The following is an 8,804-nucleotide window of genomic DNA, read 5'->3' as shown; positions in this document are numbered from 1 at the left end:
TACAGGGGAAAGAAAATCAAACGTACAGAAAAACAATACCATCACAAAAAGACCCGACAGCATCTTACGAACACAGCAGCCGACCGGACAGCTAAGTACTGTAGGTACAGAGGCGGAGATAAGAACTATGGCCACGAATGTTTCAGCAGCCGTGTTGGCTCCAGAGTCCTGTTTCATGGTGGTTTTGATGAGAATACAGAAAGTATTAAGGAGATTGTCCCATTGGTACATTTGAAGTGCTCAGTGACAAAAACACAGGGCACCAAAATGACCTACATGTTTGTATCACTTTGTTTAATTCTGGCTTATTTCTTTAGCATCTTAAAAAGTGCATGCTCGGGTGTTTACATAGAGCCTATGATCAGTCCAAGAACAGTACAATCTGCACTGCTGTCATCAAAATACCACTCAATATAACATGTGCTACTAATATATTGTAAGAAGAAAGAATATCACATACTCTATGGCCGCTCCATCATACACTATGTTATGTATGGTGAAGTGGAGGTCACCGAATGAACAGTGATGATTTTACCTTTACGTTTGACAGCCAATGGGACAATCTACCAAAACCTTTGAGTGTTCATTCATAAATACATTCACCGAATGACCTTTTTAACATATCGCCCCTCTCGCCTTGGTGACAATACGAAGGACAGCATCAAATATTTACAGCCAACACAAGTTAGTTCTAGAGAAGCAGACTGTAACTCTGACACGGGACACACAGTAGGTGGGTAGGTAGATTGGATTGTTATTTAATACAGCATGTGTCACATTTATACATTTTTATAAACTTTTAATCTCCTCTTCAGCTAATTTTCTCATATATTCTATGCTTTCTGAGCTCTCTACCATCTGCGCCACATTCTGGCTGCAGGACATTGGTTTGGTCAGTGAGGAAAATATTGGCATGAACAGATCGGTTTGAACCTCTGTGGGGATTGATGTGCAATAAACCAGCACCCCTCTGAATGCACATACTAGTTATTCGGCGTTTGCAGTGTTGGAGCTCAGAACAAATATCAAGCTGCAGACCAGTTTAACATCACAAGAATGAATCAACTGCCAAACATGCTTAATTACTGACACAGAGTTTTTCTGTAACGTCTGATCCCACTGTCAAAGTAATCTTAAATCAGATCAAATCGGCTCACATCAACAGCATCTATTGTCGCTGTACATTGAACCGTGGGAGACAAGCTTGATTTCACAATGAGGTTGACAATTGGAATGAATTCTGTTTGACCGTTTGCTAACACTACTGCTGTAACGTTACAGGCATGACATAACTAGCTAGGGGTAGCCTCTAGCAATTCCTATAAAGGGAAATGTCAGTGTTTTTCAAGCTGGACCCTATTTCCGCGTGTCTTTTTCCTTAGTGAATAATGAGGACAACAAGTCATGACACTGGTCCAGTATCGGGTGAGAGCGCTGCAGCATTGAAAATGGCTGCAATGTAATCATATGGGACAATTACACACCATCAGTGTAGGTCCACTAAAAGGGCTTGTTTCTGAACTGACAGGCTCAGATTGCTATTATAAGTGTCTGAGGACATTATGTGTTTACATTTCACTTATTCTGGTCTGTGTGTTATTGTGTCTATCCAAGTTTCGTCACACAGAGAAGTCTCGTTAAGAAATCTTTGTGAGAGGTAACTTGTTGCCAGAGGTCAGGGTTGGAAAGATGAGTAAGAGTTGGAGAGAGGTGCAAGCGGCTGAAATGGGTTTTCTCAGGAGGGTGGCTGGAGTCTCCCTTAGAGATAGGGTGAGAAGTTCAGCCATCCGTGAGGAACTCGTAGTAGAGCCTCTGCTCCTTCTCCTACGTTGAAAGGAGCCAGTTGAGGTGGTTCAGGCATCTAGTAAGGATGCCCCCTGGGCGCCTCCCTAGGGAGGTGTTCCAGGCACGTCCAGCTGGGAGGAGGCCTCGGGGAAGAGCCAGGACCAGGTGGAGAGATAATATCTCCACACTGGCCTGGGAACGCCTCAGGATCCCCCAGTTAGAGCTGGTTAATGTGGCCCGTGAAAGGGAAGTTTGGGGTCCCCTGCTAGAGCGGCTGCCCCCGCGACCCCGGATAAGCGGTTTAAGATGAGTGAGTGAGTGAGTGAGTGAGTGAGTGAGTGAGTGAGCGTTCTCTTAAAGATTTTCACTGTCTTGGCTGAATATTAAGCTGATTTCGACAGTGTGTAAGAGAATGAGAATTCTCATTGAGCAAGACTTGTTTAGACACAATAACAAACAGACCGGATCAAGTAAAAGGTAAAGAAAATGTTGAACTTGAGTGTTGCGTCATGTCCATAATGTTGTCAGACAGACAAAAAAAACTTCAGATAGAAGTAAACTGATGGTGCAGAATCGGCCCGTAGGGTTAAAACGCAGCCTGTTTCCTTTAATGTGAGGTCACAGAACACAAAGCAGGAGTTAAAACTTTAAAAACGATTTAGGTTCATTTGTGATGTAAAATCAGATGTCTGGTTATCTTTCAAGGAGATTTTCAGAAATTTGACATGAGGTCCTTTCATTTTTGGAGATACATGAACTGCTTTGAATAAAAGGTTTTAATGTTACTCAAACATTCATCCAAACATGTCAACTTTCCCTTTAACATCAAAAGGTGAAAGTCTCCTATGAAGCTGCAGTGAAGAAGATGTATGGGGTTGTAGATTCCTACTGTATACAGCAGCTCTGTCCGTTGGCGTCTTTGGTGCGCAGGCATAGTTTGGGCTTGTAGTTTTCCAGGTACAGCAGCTGCTTAGAGTTGAACGCTCCGCGACGCTTCCTTACGAGATAAAAAGAGACATTATGCTTAAAACAAGAAAACAACATTGCTAAAAAATACAATGACAGCTGTGGGCACAATTATATGGATGGTACTGAATAATATGGTAGATGAAAAGAGTTTAGCAAAATGGAGAACGGCAGAATCAATGTTTCGTACTCACAGTCTTATGAAGTGCACTGCATCTTCATATTCCATCCCACACTCAATTAGAGCCAGAGCCACCAACACAGGAGCTCTGAGGACAAACAACAAATAGGTAAAAAAACAAACATCACAACCATCTGTTTGTTACAGTCCTGTGGCCCTGTATGAAGCACCTCCTTTAAAACAGCATTTCAGCTCAGTTTGTGCTCTGTCTTTTGGCTCCAGCTTCCTTTTTTTATCAAATTAATGCCAAATTTGATTTTAGGCCCCTGTAGCTACGGATCATCGTGGCATGAAGTGAAAATCTAATACCACAGGGTTAACCCAGAGGTTTTTACCGCACTGAATGCCAAGTTTTCAACAGAATTCATGCATATCTGGAAAAACAAATCGGATTTGGGTAGACATTAATAAATCTTGGCAAGCCGCTCATGTGATAAACTCGAAATGTTTTCATGGAAAAGGAATATTTAAGCGGCGTACAGTTACAAGAGGGATTCCAATCAAATCCTTCCTTCTCTTAATTGAACCGCTAAAAAGCAAGTCACGCGCACACACACACACACACACACACACACACACCTGTTTTCAGATCAGACAGAGGCCACAATGTTTTGGAAATACATTTTTGCCCAATAATATCCAAACACACGTCTCTTCCTAACTCCCTCCATATTGCTGTTAACTACTATGGCCCAAAAACAGTGAAGTGCGGTTTAATATAATTACTCTAGTGTAGTTGCCCAAGGTCTCATTTAACTTGATGAACTGTTGTAAACGCCCCTGAGGGGCACGATGAGTCATCAAACATTTTAAACCGTTTTACGTAAGAGAAAAAAAACAGGGATTTTGGTGAAATCTCTGATACAGATTTTTCAACATATATTTGGCAAAAAACAAGAGACAAATAAACATTTAACACAAGGACAGAGGATTAAAACTGGGCAAATGTATTTTTCATTTTCTTTAAATCACGTGTCTAGTGCGTACTAACCGTCCTAATCCAGCAACGCAGTGCACAGCCACACAGCTGCCAGGCTCCTCTCTAAACTTTGCCTGCAGCAGGCTCAGCCAATCATCGACCACCTGTTCTGGGGGGGCGGAACCATCGTCGAATGGCCAATCCTAGAGGGGATAACAAGTAGTCCTTTGAGCTCATCAAGGTATTACATGTTATCAGTTACAACCAAACTGACTGAGTGTCCAGAGTCCACCTTGAAGGAGTTTCTGTGCTGCAGAAAGATAGTAAAATCCCTTCCTGGACGCAGAATGTTCCAGAAGAGTCTATAGTATTTTCACTTGGTCAATGCTCAGTTGCTATGCGTGGAAATGCCTGCATCAGTTACCTTAAGTAAAGATCATCTGATCGCATGCTAGACCTACTGCTCAAAGTGGATGAAGATTATGTTCTGGTTTATTGATGGCTAGGTCAATTTTTTTATTGTACAACAAACACAGTGGTGTGGTAGTTAGCACTGGCGCCTCACAGCAAGAGGGTGCCTGGTTCGAATCCTGGCTAGGGCCCTTCTGTGTGGGGTTTGCTCCCTGTGTCTGCATGGGTTCCCTCCAGTGGCTTCTTCCCACAGTCCAAAGACATGCATGTGTTAGGTTAATTGATTACTCTTAAAAGCTCGTAGGTGTGTGGGTAAGTGGTTGTCTGTCTCTGTTTGTCTATGTGCCCTGTGATAGACTGGCGTCCTGTCCAGGGTGTACCCCGCCTCACGCCTGATATCAGCTGAGATCGGCTCCAGCGACCCCGATAGGGACAAGGGGTTGAAGATGGATGGACAACAAAACCTTTTTGTATTTAGTAAGTAGATGAGTAGGCTTAAACTGGTGTGTGTGTGTGTCACTTACCAGGACATGTATGCCTTCTTGCTCCACTGGTGTCTTGTCATATGTAGCAGCACACACTCTCACCAGGGTGTTTACTCCATATGCCTTCAGATCCTGCACATCAAAACATGTTTTAACACAGCGTGTCACTGTTGCTTCCTGTATAAACGCAACTAAAAATCAATAAATTAATTATTAGAAATGTGCGCTACCTCTATAAACCTTCCCAGTTGTGCGTTGGTGGGGTTGTGCGTAATGAGGAATCTCAGGCAGTCATAAGAGATCTCCACTGGGGCCGGTCGGTTCATTTTTAGACCCTCAAAAGGTTTATTAATACAGAAAAAAAGGTCAGAAAAGTTCTGGGATTCAAATAATCTAGTAAGAGACAGGGTCTTCAAAGGGATCAACGTGAAATATTTCAGATTGTTTAAAAGAAAAAAAGCCTCGCAATTAATTTCACTGACTAATGGTGTCGTATGATTTATCAGCAAAGACTAAGTATTCTATTCTTTTGGTGACAAAAAAGTCATCTGGATAAAAAAATAAATAAAAGACTTTCCTCAGATATAAATATCTAAATTGTTCTTGGCAATGAAGGATAAACTAAAATTGGCCTGGTTAAAAAAAAAAAAACGCTCTAGCAGATAGGGATGAAAAAGGCTGGAGAGAGGAAACTCAAAGTCCAACGGAAAACAAAAAAAAGACAGAAAAAAAGATCCGTCCTTCCTTTTCTTTCAAATCTGCTAGCCCATTCAGAGAAGACGCGTACGAATCAGAGAGGCCGAAGAAAAGAGACGCAGGAGAGGAGTAGAGCTGTGACCAAACTCCTGGGATAAAACCAAAGCCTCTCCTACTCCCCGGGACAGGTGACAGGCTGCAGGTTGGCTTGTCTTCATATGGGTTGAACAGGATGGCAGTAAGGACCTATAAGGACATGGAGACGCTCAATAAGGTATCCTTCCATATTGTTTTTTTTCTTGTTTTTTTATGATCTCTATGAGATGCCTTTTATTCTCAGTAACGTGTTTTATCTGTGATTCTAACATAAATAAGATCTGACAACCACTTCTCTATAGGCTCCTGTCTTCATGCAAATGTCTCCCTGTCTTTAAATAGACTAACACTGAATGGTGTTAATCACTAGCTACATATAGGTGGACTGGACGTGTATTTAAATCAGTGTATCACCGCTGATTCAGTGTACCTTTATTCTCTGCTGCCCATGGATAACATAACATGATGGTGTAAATCACTAGCTACATATAGTTGGACTGGACATGTACTTAAATCAGAATGTGTATCACCCCTGATTCAGTGTACCTTTATTCTCTGCTGCCCATGGATAACATAACATGGTAAATTGAGATTTGTTTATGATCTACATCAGGGGTACTCAATCCTGCTCCTGGAGGTGTGCAAGAGCAGGGAGAGACCTAAAACATACCTCCAGGTGCAGGATTGGGCTTCCCCTGATCTACAGGAATAAAGACACAGACAGCATTTTTACTACCCACCTGTGCACGTCAATGGCAGTGTTTACACCTAGCTGGTATCTCCTGTTCACTTGTCCACAATAAGCAGCAGGTGCTGGGCTTGGCAAAACTCCCCTCCGAGCCTCGCAAACGCCATACATGTGCAGCCTGGGAGAGACAGCGTCATCCAAGAGCAAGTGAGATGTTTAGCTGCTAATTTCCACAGAATAAAAAAAGATGGGAGTGTGGTAAAGTACCGTGACTCACCGTGATGAGAGCTGAGGAGATGGTTCATTGAGCGGACACAGGAAGATGTGACGGCTCCGGGATGTAGACACACCATTGATGATGATGCTGCTGTTCTGGGTCCTGGCTGACAACGGCCCGCTAGCTTGCTGCTAACCTGCTGCGTAAAGGAAAACGTGTCACTGTTGCTCAGTTAACGTCGCCTGCATTAACTTACGTGTTTATGAGAAAGCAACTTTAAAAATCCTTTTACAAACGGGAGCTAATGTGTTGCTAGCCCGTGTATTATGCTACATAACGGTTGACGTATAACGTACAAAGTCTGACTGAGTTTATCAATAAAGCAACATTAAATATTCTACCTTTAATATAAATATATATATAACGTTATGGAGTTTGGCAGTACATTGTGTCTATACAATAATAACACGACGTTTCAAAGATGGAGCGTCGCCGACCATGATTAAATAGCATTTAACGGTTAGTTACAGTGCAGCGTACAAACTGCTCCAGGCTTTTCTTTCTTTTTCAACAAAATTTACAAACAAGGCAGGCTTATGTGTTTAAAACACATATAAAATAAAATAACATAAGAAATTAAATTACATGAACTGTAAATAAATTAATACAAATAATAATATTTAAAAATATAAATATAATAAACAACTGATTAAAAAATAAACAGTATGACTAATAAATAAATAAACTGCTTCAGGCCAGCTAAGTTAACTGTGTGACGTCACGGCGTTACCGTTAGCGGTATTCAGAAAGTGAATTGCAAAATAAATAAAAACAATAATTATTCAAAATATAAATATAGTAAACAACTGAATAAATAAATAGTATAATAAATAATAAAAATAAATAAATAAATAAACTGCTCCAGGCCAGCTAAGTTAACTGTGTGACGTCACGGCGTTGCCGTTAGTGGTATTCAGAAGGTGAATTGTAAATAAATAAAAAATAATTACTATTAAAAATATAAATATAGTAAACAACTAGAAGAAGAAATAAATAGTATAATAAATAAATAAAATTAAATAAATAAACTGCTCGAGGCCACTGCCAGCTAAGTTAACTGTATGACGTCACGTCGTTACCGTTAGCGGTGTTCAGAAAATGTTCTAACGTTAATTTAACGTTTTCAACGTTACTAGAATTATCAGCAGCAACGCCATCTTTAGATACGCCACCGTCATTAGAGGCTCCGCTGCCGGCATTAGAGGCTCCGCCGCCGGCCAGGTCATGTGTGTGAAACCAGGTCAACAACAACAACCGTGTTCCCAGATTAAACAGACATTTCCAGGCTAAAGAGCTCCTCGGTTCTCAATAACAGCCAAATGACAGCGGATACAGCGGTCTCGCTTACACATCCGACATTAGTTACACATTAGTTACACGTTAGTTACACATTATACAACACAACAACATCAAACACACACGACAGCTACTCACAAAACGCAGTAGTTTCGCGACAAATCCCAAAGCTCCTACTGACGGACAGGAGTCTTCAAAGGAGACATGTTGAACAGAGACGTCGAGCTAGCCACATTGAAACTTCACTTCCGGTTGAAAGCTTTCCATAATAAAAGGACCAATACAAATTGCATTGCCGTCTTATTTTGTAAGTGGCCTACACTTCCGATATCTGTGAACGATTAAACATGACGGAATTCTCACTAAATAAATAAATGAATGCATAAATAAATGCATACATGAATGTATAAATAAATGAATAAAATAATAAATACATGTATAAATAAATGAATAGAATAATGAATACATGCATAAATACATTATTAAGTTTATAAATGCATAGATTAATAAATACATTAATAATTAGATAAAAGAATGAGTAGAAAAATAAATAAATAAATGCAGGAATAAATAAATACATGCACAAATAGTATACAGACATATTGAAATAAATTAATAAATCTATAGCTAAATAAATGGATCCATAAATGTATTAATAAATGAATAAATAATGCATGGATAAATTATTACATTTATAAATACATAAATCAATAAACCCATTAATAAATAAATATACATAAAATAATAAGTCGGAAATAAATAAACGCGGAAATGAATAAGTACATGCAGAAATATAATACAGTCATACGGGAATGAATTAATGAATGCATAAATGTATAAATGACTGAATAAAATCCTAAATAAATGCACAAATAAATTATTAAATGGATAAATAGATATATTAATAAATGCATTAAGAAATAGATAAAATAATACGTAGGAAAATAAATAAATGCTTTACATTTATTTATACATTTTTGTTCACCTACATTTATATATATATA

At 39.6% G+C, this 8,804-nt stretch overlaps 1 protein-coding gene across 2 annotated transcripts; it reads right to left on the bottom strand.

The window, feature by feature from the left end:
* Nucleotides 1–7,988, bottom strand: LOC310954994 (protein tyrosine phosphatase type IVA 2-like). Of its 2 annotated transcripts, none has more exons than XM_083924708.1 (8): nt 7,939–7,988; nt 6,505–6,643; nt 6,280–6,405; nt 4,978–5,689; nt 4,787–4,879; nt 3,924–4,054; nt 2,946–3,020; nt 1–2,782 (listed from the first exon to the last, which is right to left on the bottom strand). In XM_083924708.1, exons 4-8 carry the CDS (start codon nt 5,071–5,073, stop codon nt 2,671–2,673), a joined length of 507 nt encoding a protein of 168 aa, XP_083780834.1. In that variant the 5' UTR covers nt 5,074–5,689; nt 6,280–6,405; nt 6,505–6,643; nt 7,939–7,988; the 3' UTR covers nt 1–2,670. The 2 variants fall into 2 exon arrangements, with proteins under 2 accessions (XP_083780834.1, XP_083780835.1); XM_083924709.1 differs by having other exon boundaries at nt 6,505–6,640; nt 7,939–7,966.
* Nucleotides 7,989–8,804: the final 816 nt, after the last annotated feature.

The sequence above is a fragment of the Echiichthys vipera genome, assembly GCF_963691815.1.
Source record: "Echiichthys vipera genome assembly, chromosome: 12".
Classification (NCBI taxonomy): Eukaryota; Metazoa; Chordata; class Actinopteri; order Perciformes; family Trachinidae; genus Echiichthys; species Echiichthys vipera.
The sequence above is the reverse complement of the archived record's forward strand: the minus strand, read 5'-3'. Positions and strand labels throughout refer to the sequence as shown.